The following is an 18,426-nucleotide window of genomic DNA, read 5'->3' as shown; positions in this document are numbered from 1 at the left end:
ACTTTTGGACTCAGTGGGAGAAGGCACAGGTGGGATGATTTGAGAGAATAGCATTGAAACGTGTACATTACTATATGTAAAATAGATGACCAGTGCAAGTTCGATGCATGAAGCACTCAAAACCGGTGCTCTGGAAAAACCCAGAGGGATAGGGTGGGGAGGGAGATGGGAGGGGGGTTCAGAAATAGGGGGAGGGCATATGTATACCGGTGGCTGGTTCATGTTGATGTATGGCAAAAACCATCACAATATTATGAAGTAATTATTCTCCAATTAAAATGAATTAATTAAAAAATGTGTTTCAGGTTTACAGCAAACTGATTCCATTTTACATATATCTACTCTTTTTCAAATTCTTTTCCCATTTAGGCTATTACAGAATACTGAGTAGAGTTCCCTCTGCTATGTCATAGGTCTCTGGTGGTTGTCTATTTCATATATCTTATGGCTTTAAACACATGGCCAGTGTCCGCAGACGTAGAGACGTCACCCCGGCCCTTGTGGTCTCAGAGAAGAGACCTGAAATGCTGGACCCGTCTTGCTCTTCAGGGATTGCTACAGAAAGGGAGACAACTACATTTGGATTCAGCAGGTTCCAGAAAAGAACAAAATGCAGGTTGAGCCACCCTGCTGTGGTGAAGGAGGATGCTCAGCATGTGGAAACACAGACTAATGACTGTCAGCCAGGGAGCCCGGGGCCTCAGGCTTTGCATAATTTCCCCAATATATCAGGAAGTGGGCAGCGCAGAGGGATCACGCGCACACATGGTGAATGTGTCAGTGGTTCCCAGCCTCTTTGAGTATGAAAATGCCTTTTATGGTCAAGAGAGCATTTATGATCACAGTTTGGTAGTTGTGCGCTTAGACTCGTGGTTTGAGAGCAAAAGCCGGAACTAATAATAATCAGAACAGCAGAGGCCACGCACGTAAACACTGAGAAGGTATCTGAGAGGTGAGTGCTCTGTGTGAGTTCTCCTCACCCTCAGAGAAACCTATGAGATGGGCAGTGTTATTTGTTTCATTTTACAGATGAGGCTCTTGAAGCACAGAGAGGTTAGGTAACTTTTCTAAAGTCACACAGCTGATCCCTGGTAGAGCCAGGATTCAAGCCCAGGGAAACCAGGTCCAGAGTCCACACTTTTTTAACATTTTTTTTTTTTTTTGGTGTGTGTGTTTGCTTAGTCACTCAGTCATATCTGACTCTTTGTCATGGTGACCCCGTCGACTATGGTCTGTCAGGCTCCTCTGTCCATGGAATTTTCCAGGCAAGGATACTGGAGTGGGCCGCCATTTCCTTCTCCAGGGTAGCTACCTGACCCCGGGGTCAAACCTGGGTCTCCCACGTTGAAGGTGGATTCTTTACCATCTGAGCCACCAGGGAAGCCCCTTTTAAGTTTTATGTATATCTAAATATATCCTGCATGGATTGCAGGATCTTAGTTCCCTGACCAGGGATCAAACCTGGGCCCTGTCTGTGAGCTGAGTCCTAACCGCTGGAGTTACCAGGGAAGTCCCACACTCTTAACAATCCTTAGATGTCTCTCTGCTGAAATGGACACACATCTGTGACCTACAGACAGTGGGATACCGCCCTTAGTGAGAACACGTGAAGGAGAACCACGTGTTTCGGCATCGATACATTGCAAACTCCTCATGACAGGTGAACAGACAAGTTGCAGAAGGGGATGGAAAGCATTGATTCTAAGTGAGACACCATGCAAGACCGGACTATGTATTATTTATCCTCTTAAAAGTAGGAGCCTGCTGGCCCTCAGAACACCCGAGTCAGGTGGACATTCTCTCTGTTCTGTGGGATCAGAGCCAAGGAGAGAGATGCTGGGGGCTTCAATGGTGTGTTTTCTTTTTTAATTAGAAATAAAATTCAGGACTTCTCTGGAAACCCAGTTTCCAGGTTAAGACTTCACCTTCCAATGTAGGGAGTGTGGGTTCAATCCCTGGTTGGGGAGCCAAGATCCCACATGCCTCATGGCCAAAAAACACCAAAAACATAAAACAGATGCAGTATTGTAACAAATTCAATAAAGATTTAAAAAATGGTCTACATCAAAATAAAATCTTTTAAAAAGTAAATAAAAGAAAATGCCCTGGAGCAAGCAGAACAGTGTCAAAGGAACTGAACTTCATGGTTGGTTCAAGAGTTTTGGTTAGGTTATTTCTTTGTGTAGGTGACATGGTTTATAGTAAAGTTTAAACCTACCATAAATGTGTAACATTTTCAAACGAATTTGCATACATACAGTTAACAGTAGTATGGGGGTGGCAGAGATTGGTTTAGACACGGGTCTGTGTTTGGTGCACATAGGATTGCAGACCCTCTCAGTTGCTCTGAGAGTCTCCAGGGGCCTTAGCCCCCTGGTAGGATCACAGATGTAGGACCAAGAGTCCAGCCTGGGCCTGGGGTCTGAAGCCTGTTCAGGGTGGGAAGGTTGCAAAGTGCTCACCTGCCTGTTTGCTTCTAAGGGGACAGCCCTTCAGGAGGTGGTGGCACCGAAATGGAAACTCTGTTGACATGGGCCGTGCCTTGGGGAGGGGGGCGGGGGCTGGACTTTGTAAAGCAAAGTGGCTACCTAGAGAAATTGTGAATCACGTACAGGTCTGGAGGTATAGTGCTTCATTGAGCCATCACAGCCTCTGCCTCTGGGGACAGAAGAGGTTACTTTTGTTTAGTTTCGCTTAATGCACAAGGGACCTTGTCATCCCCACAGGAAAGAGCCTCAGACCTTCCTGCCAGAAAACAGCCAGTATGACCTGAGGAGAAATTACTGTGAAGCAGCAAAGGCCAGCTGGGGTTGGTAGGAGGAAAAGGCAGGCAGGCAGGACTTCAAAGGCTGGGAATAGAATCAGTGAGGCGGACAGGGGCTGTAATTTATGAGGGGAGGGAGGCCCAGGGCAGCGGCTGCTTCTGGAACCTTTGTGCTTCTGTCAGGAGAGTACGTCATAGGCTGTGGCTCTCTGGGCCCTCCTGCGTCATCTGAGAGGTGATGGGAAGGGCCTGAGGTTGCCAAGAGGGCACAGAGCCTGCATCTGGTTGAGGGGCTGGTGGGGGAGAAAGGAGAGTGGGGGGTGGCTGGGAACAGAGGTGTGCTGTCCCCCACCCACCCTAGCCTCCTTCAGGCCAACTTGGGGGTGATCTTTCTGCTTCCCCAAACCTGAATTAAATCTTCAGAATGTCACTTGACTTTCCTGTCATGGGCATCTGTTATAAGTAGGACTTTTAAAGGCTGTGGAAATGATGCTGAGACCAACAGGCATCCGTGAGAGGAAGATGCATTATTCCCACCACAGGATGGGCGTTTCCATGGAAACTGCTCCTCAGCTCCTCTCTGTCCTCTGCATCCCAGCCTCCCGCCTCTCCCTCCCTCTGCTCTGTAATCCCGGGGCTGTACTGCTGATCTTAAACCTGGTCCTAGTGCCCTTGAATAATCTCTCTTTCATTTCACAAAGACATTTTTAAAGAGTAGCTGACGCTCTAGAATAGACTCCCCACTCCCACTTCCTCCTGCCTCCTTCCATCCAGCATTCCCCACTTCCTCCTGCAGGCATGTTCCCATCTGCCAGAGCCAGGCCCAGCTCTCTGCAGTTATCCTGTCCCTCTTGTGGGCTGCATCCAACACCCTGATGGTCCTGCACCCGGGTTTCCTTCTCCCCATTTACCCACCCATGTGCTGCTCCCCCACCCCTCTGCTGCCTGCCTCTTTCTTGCCTTTCTGCTACTTTATGTTGATTGAGACAAATTCACACTCTATACAGTTCCCCATTTAAAGTTGAATGTTCACAGACTTGAACAGCCATCACCACCATTGGTTTCAGAACAGTTAAAAAAAGTTGAAGTATTGTTGATTTACAAAGTTGTGTTGATTTCTGCTGTACAGCAAAGTGACTCAGTTATGCACACACACACTCATGTACATATATATATATACACACACACACACATACATACACTCTTTTGTATTCATTTCCATTATGGTTTATTCCAGGATGTTGAATGTAGTTCCCTGTCTATACAGCAGAATCTTGTTTATCCATTCTAAATGTAATAGTTTGTACCTGCTAACCCCAAACTCCCAATCCATCCCTTCCACCCCATCCCCCTTGGCAACCCCAAGTCTGTTCTCTATGTCTTTGAGTCTGTTTTGTTTCATAAAAGTTCATAACACTTTTTGTCACCCTCAGAAGAAATCCTGGAACCCTTGGCAGTCACCCCATTTCTCCCCAAGCCCCCAGACCCAGGCATCCCCTCGACTACATTCCGTCTTCGATTTCCATATAAACACCCACCTCTGTTTTCACAAACTTCTCTCTGAACCGCTAGTCTGGTCCTTTGACTCTGGTCCCCTTCCACCCCCACCCCCGACCTTGAAGCACAGCTCTGATTTGTGATTGTGTCGATTCTACTGAAAACCTTCTGTGATCTCTTACCAGGGGCATGCACCTGTCTTAACTGACTTCAGGCTGCTGCCTCCTTCCTCTTCCTCACCTGGACTCGCATCCCAGCCTAGCCTGCTGCCCCCCTGACCCATCCCAGGGAGTCCAGGTTCCCCTCAGACAGCCTCATCTCCCCATAATCTCACTTTCTCATACTTCACACCTCCTCACATCACCTCGTACCTCCTCATGTCTCTTCATACCTCCTCACATCACCTCACACCTCCACACATCTCCTCATACTTTCTCACGTCTCCTCATACCTCTTCATGTCTCCCCACACTACCCCACATCATCTGACACCCCACACTTCCACACATCTCATACCTCCTCATGTCTCCTCACACCTCCTCACATCATCTGACATCCCACACTTCCACACATCTCCTCACACCTCCTCATGTCTCCTCACACCTCCTCACATCATCTGACATCCCACACTTCCACACATCTCCTCACACCTCCTCATGTCTCCTCACACCTCCTCATGTCTCCTCACACCTCTTCATGTCTCCTCGAACCACCTCACATCATCTCACACCCCGTGCCTCCACACATCTCCATATACCTCTTCATGTCTCCTCACACCTCTTCACGTCTCCTCACACTTCCTCATGTCTCCTCACACCACCTCACACCCCACACCTCCACACATCTCCTCACACCTCTTCATGTCTCCTCACATCATCTCACACCCCACACCTCCACACATCTCTTCATACCTCCTCACACCTCCTCATGTCTCCTCACACCACCTCGAATCGCCGCACACCTTTCACCTCCACACATCTCCTACCTCTTCCCAAGTCTTCACGCCTCCTTATACCTCTTCAGGTCTCCTTACACCTCTTCATGTCTCCTCTCACCTCCTCAAATCTCCTTACAACTTCTCATGTCTCCTCTCACCTCCTCACATTTCCTCAGGTTTCCTCACATCACCTCACACTTCCTCACATCTTCTTACGTCTCCTTATACCTCCTCACACCATGTCTGTCTCTGGTTGTGAGTTTGTCGAGGTCAGGGACCAGCCTTTCTGTCTTTTCTTAATTGTTAATCTCAGATTTGGTGCTCAGTGTCAGTTGATCTACCACAAATACCACCAATCTGAGTGTGGGGAGAATTGGAGTTTTTATCTGGTCTCACTTGTTCCCCAGACCTTCTGATGGTCCCTGTCATCCTACCCTCCCATTATGTGGGTCTGGTTTTACAGGGAGCAGCCTGAGCTCACATTGTCAGTAGCAGTAGCTGTAAAATATGGAGGAATAGTTCATCCTTATCTGCCCCCTCCCTCAGGAACCCTGTCCCCTTCCTAGCCAGTTCCTGCGGAGGTCAGCAGGAGCCAGCGCAGACTCTAGGAGATGGGCAGCCCGATAAGAGAGCTGGAGTCAGCCCAGGAGGGTTAGCTCTACTTCTGAGCACTAATCAGTCTTTAATGAAATTCCCTGGAGCATAGACAGGAAGAGGGGAGGGATGAGTAGGAGAGTTTGGATTTTCTTTTTTAAAAACTTTGTCCAGACATTTATGTACTTTATTTAATGAGGGCAAAAGTTAAATATATACTATGTGAGTTTCAAATGCCAGGAATTTAAATACAGCTTTAAGGAACTTAGGTTTAAGGGTTAACTTGAAGGGCAGGGCAGAGTTTTTAATTTTTTAAGTACAGCTTGAAAAGGCCCAGTTGAATTCAAGACATAAACATTTTTTAATTAAAGTTTTTAATAATTAATTTTTTAGCTGTGCTGCACAGCATGTGAGATCTTAGTTCCCTGAGCAGGGATCAAACCCGTGCCCCCTGCAATGGAAGTGCACGGTTTTAATCACAGGACTACCAGGCAAGTCCCAAGACATAAACATTTGCTTCTTGAACAGCACGGGTCCGCTTTGATGTGGATTTTTTTCTGCAGTAGATACTACAGAACTACACCATCTCCTGTTGATTGAATCCATAGATACATAGAAGCTGTCTTTACACTGAGGGCCCATGATGAATTCTACTCAGATTTTCACCTGGGTGGACGGTGGGTGCTCCTAATTCCTTTGTTGTTCAGGGGTCACCAGTAATTGTCACAAACTACAAAGAGTGGACAGAGCTTTTACAAATCACGGCAGAGGCTTTTATTTTGAGGTCATTATCTGTCACCTTTGCTTTTAGCTTCAAGAGGGTCAAACAGTTTATTAATACTGTGTATCAGATGGTGCCCTTACCCGGTAATGACGTTTCTCCTTCAGGCAGGGGTGTGGATTTTAAGAGGGTATGAGTTGTGGGGTTCCCCCATCTTTTTACAAGGTGGGGCGCTGGGTCCCTTTTGCAGAAGAACGCTTGACCTGGGGGCCCCTCGTGCCCACTGCCTTGGTTGGTTGGTGCCTGTGTTCATGGGGTTGAAGGCTGAGTGTGGTTTAAAGTTATCATTGTTTCCTGTCTGTTGTGGCGATAGTGGTGATGATGATTGCAATTATTAAGGCTGCAGTGAACATTCTACCCAGGTTTAGTGCCTTAAAGGCAATGTTTCCCAAACTCTGTTTCCTGGAACACTCTCTAGGCACATCTTCAGTGGCCAGATATCTTTGGAAAACTGCTGCATACTGTGCATTTCCCTTGAAGGTTTACAATGTAGAGCAAAGCCTTTTAAAGGCTCTGGGAATTCCTGCAGTGAAAAGCTGGGTAGCCTAGCAGGGTCTAAATTTGTTTCCTAATATGACCTGTTTTTCTAGTCACCCTTGTGATTTCCCAGTTCTGTAGGTGCACCTTGAGAAGCCCAACCTCAGAGTCATTTCTTGAAAGGAGAATTGTGGGGGCAAAGCATGTGATGGTTTATAAAGTTTGAGCCCCGGCCCAGATATCTGATGGTCATGGCTGGGAACCCTTTGCCGTGTTCCAGGAAGGAGCCTCTGGGGTCCAGGCTGTCCTCCCATGCCTGACTGTCTTTCAGGTCATGCCCCATCCAGCTGTGGGAAGTAAACAAATGGCTTTTGTTCTGTTTATAGAGGAGGATGGTGTGCAGGTGGGCTATGCTTTCGGTTGGGAGGACTCAGCTGGTTTTGCCCCCAAGACCCAGTACTGGGCAAGTGGTGGCAGGGAGCTGGGCAACCGCTGGGCCGTGACTTGACTCTGATCCACACGTGCCCTTGTGCCATCCTGGTGGGACCAGGAGCCGTCTCTGTGAGATGAGCAGAATGAGCCACTGTGCCCACCACAAGGCTGAGCCTCTGACCTGCAGATCAGCCTCCTGTGCGCCGACCACCTGAGTCCACAGCCTTCCTGGGTTACATCTCCTCTTGTCCTTTGCCCTGTCCAGGTCTTGCCTCGCCAGGAGGACCATAAGCCTGTTGAAGGCAGAATGGGTCAAATTTTTCTTTCATCCCCAACAGCACTTTGCACAGAGCTGAGTCCATAGCATAGAACCACCTGTGGGTGGTTCTCAGGAGCCCGGCAGTGGCCCTGGTATGAGTCAGCTGAGTTACCTGCCACTGAGTAAGCACCCCCAAAGTGTATTAAAACATTATTTGTGTATTTCCTTGGTAAGTTCAGACCCTTTAAAAAGATACTGTAGTTTCAATATCATATGACATCACTTATATGTAATCTAAAAAAAAAAAAGACACAATTTCACTTATTTTCAAAACAGAATAGACTCACAGGCATAGAAAGCAAATTTATGGTTACTGAAGAGATGGGGATAAATTAGGCATTAGCAGGGATTAACAGATACAACTACTATGTATAAAATAGGTAAACAATAAGGACCTACTGTATAGCACAGGGAACTGTGTTCACAATCTTGTGATACCTGTAATGGAAAAGAATCTGAAAAAGAATATATATGTATGTGTGTGTGTGTGTGTGTGTGTGTGTGTGTGTGTGTGGATGGTGACTGCAGCCATGCAATTAAAACATGCCTGCTCATTGGAAGAAAAGCTATGACAAACCTAGACAGTGACATATGTGTGTGAATAACTGAATCACTTTGTTGTACACCTGAAACTAACAGGAAATTTGTAAATTAGATATACTTCAATTTTTAAAAGTGGTTTTAAAATGCTGTAGTTTCATCTCCTCACCCTGATATCTGTGAAGAATTCTCTTGATTATTTAAAAGCAAGATCCTCAAGTACTATGTAAAAGTGCTAATAGCGTTTTTCTGAGAACATTGTTATATGTTGCATGGGTCAGGATTTTATTTTGTAGTCACTTACTAATCTATGCCTTTTTCCTACGAGAGGTTGTTTTTATAACATTTCTCTTTATGGACTGAAGAGAAATACCAGAGGTGATGTGACTTTCCTAAAATCCCATGGGAGCTTGTCAGAGAAAGCTGAGCTAGGGGCCTGTTTGACGCAAGGGCGGTGTACTCACGTCATCTCTCTGTGTTATCGCTGGGCACTTTATTTACGATGTGAACCTCCTTCCAAAAAGGATTTAGGACAGAGATAAAACTCATGTCAGAAACAAAATGATTCTTCTGTACGTCTGGAATGCTCCCCTGTGACACTCTGAAATGTGTTTTAAAAAGTGAGGTGTGGATTTGCTTATTGGAGAGTCTATAGGAATATCTGCAGTCCCTTCTCCCCCAGATGTGGATTCTGCAGATTAGAGTTCTTGATTGGTGGCACATTAGTGTAAGTTTGAGGCTTGGGGAGGGGGTCCCACCCATGATTGGTGGCACTTTAGGGTAAGTTTGAGGCTTGGGGAGAGGGTCCCACCCATGATTGGTGGCACTTTAGGGTAAGTTTGAGGCTTGGGGAGGGGGTCCTGCCCATGGACTCGGAACGTCTCCTGATCTCCGTGCTTGGCATTCCTACCTGGACTCTTGGTGTCACCTAATTACTGTGATCACCTATTTCAGTGTGTTTGAAATGAATGATCACAAAGCTGTTTAAGAATATTGGGTCAAGGATTTCCCTGGTGGGCCAGTGGTTAAGACTCTGTGCTTCTGCTGCAGGGGGCTCAGGTTCGATCTCTGGTCAGGAAACTAAGATCCCACATGTCAGGCAGCAAAAAAAATAAAGATGCATAGGATTTCTGCTGGCCAGATGGGGAGAGGGCATTCTAAGCAATAAACTGTAGGTGGTTTAAAAAAACACACAAAAAAACCTATTTGATATTTGGTTATCTTTAAAAGTAAGAAAAGGATATTAGGTCAGGCAATTGAATCTCTTTAATATTTCCTAAGAGGTAGTCCTTGGGCTGGGCTTTCCAGGTGGACTGTGGTAAAGAATCTACCTGCCAATGCAGGCAAGAGACTCAGTTTCCATCCCTGGGTTGGGAAGATCCCCTGGAGAAGGAAATGGCAACCCACTCCAGTATTCTTACCTGGAAAATTCCATGGTCAGAGGACCCTGGTAAGCTATAGTCCATGGGGTCGCAAAGAGTAGGACATGACTGAGCGAATGAACGCACACACGCAGTCCTTGGGCTAGGCAAATCTGAATTACTCGAGGTGGACACTGTATTAAAATGCAGATTCCTGGGCCCCAGTGCAGGCCCACTGGCTTGGCATCTCTGAAAGTGGGGCCCTGGGATGTGCATCTTTAGCAAGTTTTCTGGGCAGTTCCTATATGCATGTAAGTTGGAGAATTACTACTGACGGTCCTCAGAAGAGTGTCTCTAAAAAGATTCCAAGGGGATTGGCTGCTTCTATTGCACATGGGTTGTGGGAATTGGCCCTTAGAGTCACCTGGAGGCTTGCTGCCCCTTGTGACATCTGGCTGCACCCCCAGACACACCACCAGGCATTTGGATCCAGTGAAGTCTTCCCCTAGATTACGTTCACATACCCCTCTAGCAAGCTGATTCTCACTGCTTGCTCCTCAGACAGAAGGATGACAGCATCAAACCCCTGTGACCACCGCCCACCCCCCACTGCATCCTAGAGCTGCCTGTCTCCTCCTCCCCTGTTGCCAGGACCATGCCCTCACTCCCCATCCTGTTTTCCTCTTGTCCTTCGCTCCTCACCATCAGGTATGATTTCTCCCCCTTATACAGGTGCTTGGAAGTGGAGGCACTGAGCAGATCTCTAGGGAAGTACCAGGGGCCCTGCGGACTGAGGATCCGGACTGCATGTGGTGGCAGCAGATTAGTGAGGAGGGGTGGGGCCAGGAAGGCGGGCCCAACGGGGGACAGTGGGTTCCCAGAGGGTCACGGCAGCCCTCAGGGCCAGCACGAGGCAAGGTGGGGACCAGGGCCTGTGTTAGGAGCTCCGTGGAGAGGGGGTGCCTGGAGGCAGGCCATCTGGTCCCCTCCGTCCGCAGCACGAGCATCTCTGAACGAATACCCTCACTTTCCCATGCCCTTCCTTTCCTTCTTCTTGTCCTGCTCCCACCCCGCCCCCCAAACACCAGGGGTCAGGAGAGCAAATGTGTGAGCAGGTGTCCTGCTGCCCCTCCTCACCCCCAGCCGGACCCCGACCGGTGACCGCCTCAGGCTCCCTCGCGCACACCACGGGCAGAGCCACGTGTCTGGTGGGGCTGGGGCCTGGGCTGACACCTGCATTCTGTCTCCCCTTCACTTTCTCGCCCGCCACAGGCTCTGCCAGGCCAGCCTCTGCCCCCTGGGTGGAGCACATTAACAATTGTGTAGGCTCTGAAAATCTGGAGAAATTCCCACAAGCAATGTTTCATCCATAGATAACAATTGAGTTTGACACTCCTATAGTCCAGTGGGCTGCCAATTTTAAGGCCTGAGTCGATGGACACATACATTGAAACCACATTCTTTTGGTACCAATGAAAATCCTAATAAAGTGTGAGAGTGAGTTGTTTGTCTCTGGGGGAAGTATGGGCTCAAATGCAAATCTTAAAATAAGAGCTGGTACTAGGCAGTGGTAGACCAGTAATACTTTAAAAAAAAAAATTTAACCATTTTTTAATACTTTTCCTTTTAAAATTTAATTTAAATTAAAATTTAGGCAAAGCTTGAGGACTTCCCTGGGGGATCCTAGTCACTTTGCCAGATCCCCAGGTTGGGAAATCTGTTGTGAGTCCTAGAACTTTCTTAACAGTGCAAGATTAAAAAAACTAAGATCATGGCATCCAGTCCCATCACTTCATGGCAAATAGATGGGGAAACAATGGAAACAGTGACAGACTTTATTTTCTTGGGCTCCAAAATCACTGTAGATGGTGATGGCAGCCATGAAATTAAAAGGTGCTTGCTCCTTGAAAGAAAAGCTATGACCAACCTAAACAGCATGCTAAAAAGTAGAGACATTACTTTGCTGACAAAGGTCTGTCTAGTCAAAGCTGTGTTTTTTCCAGTAGTCATGTATGGATGTGAGAGTTGGACTATAAAGAAAGCTGAGCACCAAAGAACTGATGCCTTTGAACTGTGGTGTTGGAGAAGACTCTTGAGAGTCCCTTGGACAGCAAGGAGATCAAACCAGTCTGTCCTAAAGGAGATCAGTCCAGAATATTCATTGGAGGGACTGATGCTGAAGCTGAAACTCCAATACTTGGACCACTGATGCGAAGAACTGACTCATTGGAAAAGACCCTGTTACTGGGAAAGACTGAAGGCAGGAGGAGAAGGGGACGACAGAGGATGAGATGGTTGGGTGACATCACCAACTCGATGGACATGAGTTTGAGCAAGCTCCAGGAGTTGGTGATGGACAGGGAAGCCTGGTGTGCTGCAGTCCATGGGGTTGCAGAGAGTCAGACACGACTGAGGGACTGAACTGAACTGACTGACTGAGGACTTCTCTGGTGGTTCAGTGGTTAAGACTCCATGCTTCCACTGCAGAGGGTACAGATTCCCCTGGTAGGGGAACTAGGATCCCAAGTGCATCACAGTGTGAGCGACAAAATGCTGTATGGCTCAGGAGACTCAACCCTGGGCTCTGTAACAACCTAGAGGGGTGGGAAGGGGAGGGCAGGGGGAGGGAGGTGCAAGTGGGGGACATAAGTACACCTACAGGCGATTCATGTTGATGTTTGGCAGAGACCAACTCTGTATTGTAGAGCAATTATCCTTCAATAAAAGTAAATTAATTACAATTTTTTAAAAAAATTAGGCACAACCTAGAAAATGTTTAGCTTCACGAACTTTATTACAAAATAGACATTTCCGTTTTAGAGACAGTGACCCGGCACCTGGGCATGAAGGGAGAGAGAAGTTCCAAGCAATGATGTTAGTTTGTCAGTACAAGTATATTGTTTGTTTTTTTCTTTTTGTCATTTCAGGTGATTTTTAAAGCCAAGTCAAAATATTCTCCAGAATTACTCAAATACCGGTAAGTACCCCCTGAGGCAATTCTCTTTGTGGCTGCAGATAACCGTATTTCCAGCCAGGATTTTTACACATCACTCCTCTGTGACATGCCTGCTTGCCAGGGGTCAAGTTCACTTGTCACTGGGCCACCACTTAACAGGCCTTGCAGCATATTGGCCTTGATTAGAAACAAAAGTCTAGAAGGGACTTCCTGGTGGTCCGGTGATTAAGGTTTGGCGCTTCCAATGGAAGACTCGGGTTGAATCCCTGTTGGGGGACTAAGATCCAACATGCCACGTGGAACTGCCAAAAGTAAAAAAAGAAATGAGAGTCTGGTTTCCTTCCTACCAGGGAGCAGAAAGGGAAGTAAGCCGTGCACATGGTGTTTAAACCTTTTGGAGGCACTTGGGATGGAACGGGCCTCAGCAGAAGGAAGAGGGGCTCCCTGAAGATGTCTGTGTAGCCAGGCGACCCCCTCCCCACCCTCTGGCTGCAGGTGCGCTGAGATCTGGGCAGGGCTGAGTAAGAGAGGCTCATAATCTGGACCAGAGGAGGCCTGAAATCATAGGCTGAATTTATTGCACGAGGTGGACTTGCATATTTTCCTGTGGGCAGCATCTGTTACTTGCCCCCGGTTTTCAAAGAGACCTGTTGACTTCCCCGTGGCTTGAATGGCCAGCCTCGGCCAGAAGGGGAAGGGAGACAAGGTGTCAAGAAGGCATGAGACAGTCGCCACGTTAGTCAGGGTGTCTCAGGTCTCTGCCCAGGAGAGCTCGACTGTCCAGGCACACTTCTGGGAAGCAGACTTTGGCCTCTTACCTTCTTGAGTCAAAGTGAAATTTTAATTATTTTATTACTTTACAAATATGTAAAACTATATTCCTATTATATTTTATTTAAACACGTTGAAAGGGAAAGGGTTAGTCACTCAGTCAGGTCTGACTCTTTGCAACCCCGTAGACTGTAGCCTGCCAGGCTCCTCTGTCCATGGGCTTCTCTAGGCAAGAATACTGGAGTGGGTAGAATACTGGAGTGGGTAGCCATTTCCTTCTCCAGGGGATCTTCCCAACTCAGGGATCGAACCCAGTCTCCTGCATTACAGGCAGATTCTTTACTGCCTGAGCCACCATTTAAACAGGTATCATCTTAAATTCACAAAGACTGTTTATTTAAAGTTCTCAAAGTGTGTATTCTGATCCCCCTCTTGTATCCGAGGAAGCTGAAGTTCAGGAAGGTAGGTGACAGTGTTCTCAGGCCAAGACACAAGTGATGAGACTTGTCTGCTGTGTTTTTGTTTTTCATCTGATCTTGCTGTCTCCCTTCACTGTTTAAAAAAAATGAGCGAAGTATAGCTGATTTATAACGTTGTGTTAATTTCTGCCATACGGCAGAATGACTTCTTTTGCATGTCCTTTTCTATGCTTTATCACAAGATATTGAATATAATTCCCTGTGCTCTATAGTAGGACCTTGGTGTTTATCCTTCCTGTATATGTTAGGCTGGGTCTGCTAATCCCAGACTCCCAATCCTTCCCTTCCTCTTACAACCACAGTCTGTCCTCTTTGTCCCTTCAGTGCATTTTGAGAAGTTCAGTTCATGTTTCTGCCAGACTGTTGATTCTGAGAAGGTCAGTTTAAAGTAACAATGCTTTACAGTCCGTCCTGTAAAGGATTCTGTATCCGAGGATTCCACACCTGTGGATACAGAGGGTGGGAGGGCCCGGTATGCCTTATATGACGTGAACTGCAGCATTCTCTGTAAGGGAGTTGAGTATCTCTGGGCTTCAGTGTTGGCTATGGGGGCCTGAAAGGTGTCCCTTGCAGATACCGAGTTATGATTGTTATGATAGGAAAACTTGGGGAGAGGTAGGAGGGGGAACATTAAGAATTGAGCTTGGATGTGGGCTTCAAAGGAGGCTGTTTGGAATGTGAGTTGATTTGGGCAGAGGCAGTGGTTCGAGACAAGAGCTTTGGAACTTAGTTGAACAAGAGCGGTAGCAGAGGCTGGAGGAGGGAATCTATTTCCCGAGGAAGAGGATGCAGGGCAGAGAGACACGGACACTGTCACTCTGGGGGACGAAGAGGAGGAAGAGGGACAGGGGCCTCCAGAGACAGGCTCAGATGGGGGAAGGATGGAGCAGGGGTCACACTTTGAGGTCAGGGAGAAGATGGTGGGAGGAGGCGGGGCCAGCAGGGGGTACCTGCAGAGGAGGTAATGAGGCAGGAGGTGACATCTTTTTCTAGAAGTTGCTCTTGAGGGTGAGGATGACTCCTCACTCCTCCCTGGGTGACATCGGAGGAGAAGCACAGGGTCTCTTGAGTTCTCACGGCAGCTCTTGGAGGCAGGAGAGGAAGGGTCAGCTCTGTGTTACAGATGTGAGGGCACAGCAGCCCTGAGTGGCCGAGGACTTGCCTGGGGTCGCATCTCTGGCCCTTGCTCTCAGGGTCACACCCAGCAGACGCAAGCAGAGCAGTTGAGGTGAGGAGGGGGCGCAGAAGCTCAGTGGGTGGCCGGGGGCCACACTGCAGCAGTGTGGGTGGTAAGCGGGGTCTGGTTGTCTTTTGCTTTCTCTGTTCCCAGTACTGTCCCATAGAGTTTTCACAGTGAAGAAAGAGGAGTAGGAATGTATATTCACCGTAGTGGTTAAGACTTTACCTTCCTATTCAGGCGGTGCAGGTTCAATCCCTGGTCAGGGAGCTGAGATCCCACAAGCCTTGTTTTGAAAAAACCAAACATAATGCAGAAGCAATATTGTAACAAATTCAGTAAAGACTTTTGGGCTTCCCAGGTGGCGCTAGTGGTAAAGAACCCACCTGCCAGTGCAGGAGATGTCTTGTAAGAGACACAGGTTCAATTCCTGGGTCCAGAAGCTACCCTGCAGGAGGGCATGGCAACCCACTCCAGTATTCTGCGAATCCCATGGTCAGAGGAGCCTGGCACGCTACAGTCCACGGGGTCACAAAGGGTTGGACAGGACTTAGCATAGCATTTAAAACAACGCCCAGGAGGAGTCCTTTGGAAAAGCTGAATGTCCATATTATGCTTCTTTCTGGAGGTTCATTGCCGTCACATGGATAGAACGTGTGCATCCACACCAGCAAGGGGTCAAGAACAGAGGGCTGATTCCAGAGGTTCTAGATGTTTCCAAATTGTATTCTTCACAGCACAGCAGACAATAATAGAACAATAAGAAATAGGGGTTTTGAGGAAGCAGATTGCAGATTTTTGGTGACTCCCAGTTGGTCCTGCCTCTGTCTCTCTCTACATCCCTGATTCCCTCCATCACTATGGGAATGTGTAGAGAGCTAATGAAAACCTTCATAATTTAAGGTTTTGTGGCTAATTTACCATGAGCTACATGCTGTGCTAATGCCCGATGTCCATTCTCTCCCCTTGCCTCAGCAACCCTTTGGGCAGATGCAGACATATTCAACTTAAATGGTCTGTTTTGTTAAGTTTAAAAAAATAGTGTAGAATATGACTTTTTTAAAAAAATATATTTTTATTTTTAAATGATGATTGCTTTACAATGTTGTGTTGGTTTCTGCCATACAACATGTGAATCAGTCATAAGTATACATACATCCCTTCCCTCTTGACCTCCCTCCATCTCCCCATCCCATCCCACACCTCTCGGTTATCACAGAGCACTGGGTGAGCTCCCTGTACTATGTAGCAACTTCCCACTGGCTATCTGTTTGACATATGTTAATACATACATTTAATGCTATTTTCTCAATTCCTCCCACCCTCTCCCATCCCCTGCTGTGTCCACAAGCCTGGTCTCTATTCCTGCCCTGCAAATAGGTTCATCAGTACCTAAATGGTCTGTTCTTGAGCCAAACCAATATTTGCTGCTTGAGTGATACCTACCTGAAGTAAACACAATGTGGACATTCCTAGAGAGAAACTTGAACTGATTTCCATGTTGGTAAATGTGAGAAGTGTCTCCCTAGACCTTGCACAGGTCACGTAGGCAGCATGCAGCTCTGAGAAACTGCAAGTTAAAAATGGCCACCACCACTGCCCCGAGGCTAGTGCAGGGGTCCCAGCCTCCAGGATCTAATAATGCCTGATGATCTGAGGTGGAACTGATGTAATAATAAGAAATAAAGTGCACAATAAATAAAATGTGCTTGAATCATCCCGAAACCATCCCGCACCCTGGTCCATGGAAAAATTGTCTTCCACAAAATTGGTCCCTGGTGCCCAAAAGCTTGGGGATAGTTTTAGTACTAGTGAGTGTTCCCATGCAGAGGGGGTGCTGCCCAGAAGTGATGATTTTGGGGGCTAAAACCCTTTTAAAACGTTATCTCGCCTAATCCTCAGAAGCTGCCGGCAAGGTCGGCGTCATTTGGGCTGTTTTCTGATGGTGACACCAGGGCTCACCCAGGGCCACCTTGCCCAGGCTCTCGGTATGCAGAATGGCTGGTGCTCCCCCCGAATCCCATCCCTGCCTCGGAGCCCGGCCCTGCTCTGCCATCCTTGTGAGTGGCGCATGCATCAGCCCACGTCCACACAGCCCCTCTGACCCTCACAGCCTCCGGGGAGTGGGGAAGCGGGGCCCAGGTAGAGGACCTCCGCGAGGGCACTGCTTGTAGTTGATTTGTCGTTTAAATCTGGGGACCCTCCAAAGTCCGAACCCTTTTTTTCATTGCAGCATAAATGTTGATTTACAGTGTTGTGCCAGTCTCTAGTGTACAGCCGAGTGGCTCAGTTATACACATATATACGTTCTTTTTTTATGTTCTTTTCCATTAAGATTTATCACATGATTTTCGGTAGAGTTCCCTGTGCTATGCAGTAGGACCTTGTTGTTTATCCATTCTAAATGGAATAGTTTGCATCTATCCAACCCCAAACTCCGAGCTCTTAAGTGTTAACTTTGGCATGTTCTGCTTCTAGCATTTAACCAAAAACCGAACAAACAAAAAAACCTCAAAAATCCACAGTTTCCTTGGGGATTGATTTAGAATGTACAGGAAGCTTGTTGGGAAGGCTGCCTTCAGCCTCTCTCTCTTCCTTCCCAGGTTACCCCTCTACCTGGCCTCGCTCTTCATCAGCCTTGTTTTCCTGTTGGTGAATTTAACCTGTGCGGTGCTGGTGAAGACGGGCACCTGGGAGAGGAAGGTGATCGTGTCCGTGCGCGTGGCCATCAACGACACGCTCTTTGTGCTGTGTGCCGTCTCCCTGTCCATCTGCCTCTACAAAATCTCCAAGATGTCCTTGGCCAACATTTACTTGGAGTCTAAGGTAAGGCGGACACGTGGTTGAGATCCGACCATTAGACTTATTCTCAAAAGAGTTTTCTGGGATTTCCCTGGTAGTCCATTGGTTATGATTTGGCACTCCTAATGCAGGGGGCACAGGTTCTATCCTTTGTTGGGGAACTAAGATCCCACATACTGTGCAGTGAGGCTCACCTCCACCAAAAGAAGTTCCCTGGTTTGCAAGAGAAAACAGAAATCAACCAATGCCTCTCCCACCTGACCTCTTGCAAATGATTAGCTGTGGTGTGGTTGCCAAGACACAGAGCCGTGTAGTTCATTGAACTCTGTGAGAAGAATTGACTCGTGGTGGCTCGAGGTTTACTGGAGTGTGCGGAGTTCCAGGCAGAGAGGTAAATCTCTGGTTTCTGGATACAGAGGCTTAGATGAGAGTTTAGAGGACCCCTGGCATTGTCTATGCCACTAATATTGTTAGAAACACACAGCTTGTATTCCCTTTGTTCCTAGCCCTTTTATAAGCACTCTGCATGTAGCTAGGACT

At 47.5% G+C, this 18,426-nt stretch overlaps 1 protein-coding gene across 1 annotated transcript in view; it reads left to right on the top strand.

Moving 5' to 3' along the window:
- Positions 1-18,426, top strand: part of GPR137B (G protein-coupled receptor 137B) — a 55,490-nt gene that overhangs the window by 12,562 nt on the left and 24,502 nt on the right. Inside the window, 2 exon segments of the mRNA XM_043477032.1 lie at positions 12,629-12,678; positions 17,688-17,910. Coding sequence (XP_043332967.1) covers positions 12,629-12,678; positions 17,688-17,910 — 273 coding nt within the window.

The sequence above is a fragment of the Cervus canadensis genome, chromosome 8, assembly GCF_019320065.1.
Source record: "Cervus canadensis isolate Bull #8, Minnesota chromosome 8, ASM1932006v1, whole genome shotgun sequence".
NCBI lineage: Eukaryota > Metazoa > Chordata > Mammalia > Artiodactyla > Cervidae > Cervus > Cervus canadensis.
This window is presented reverse-complemented; position numbering and strand designations above follow the sequence as displayed.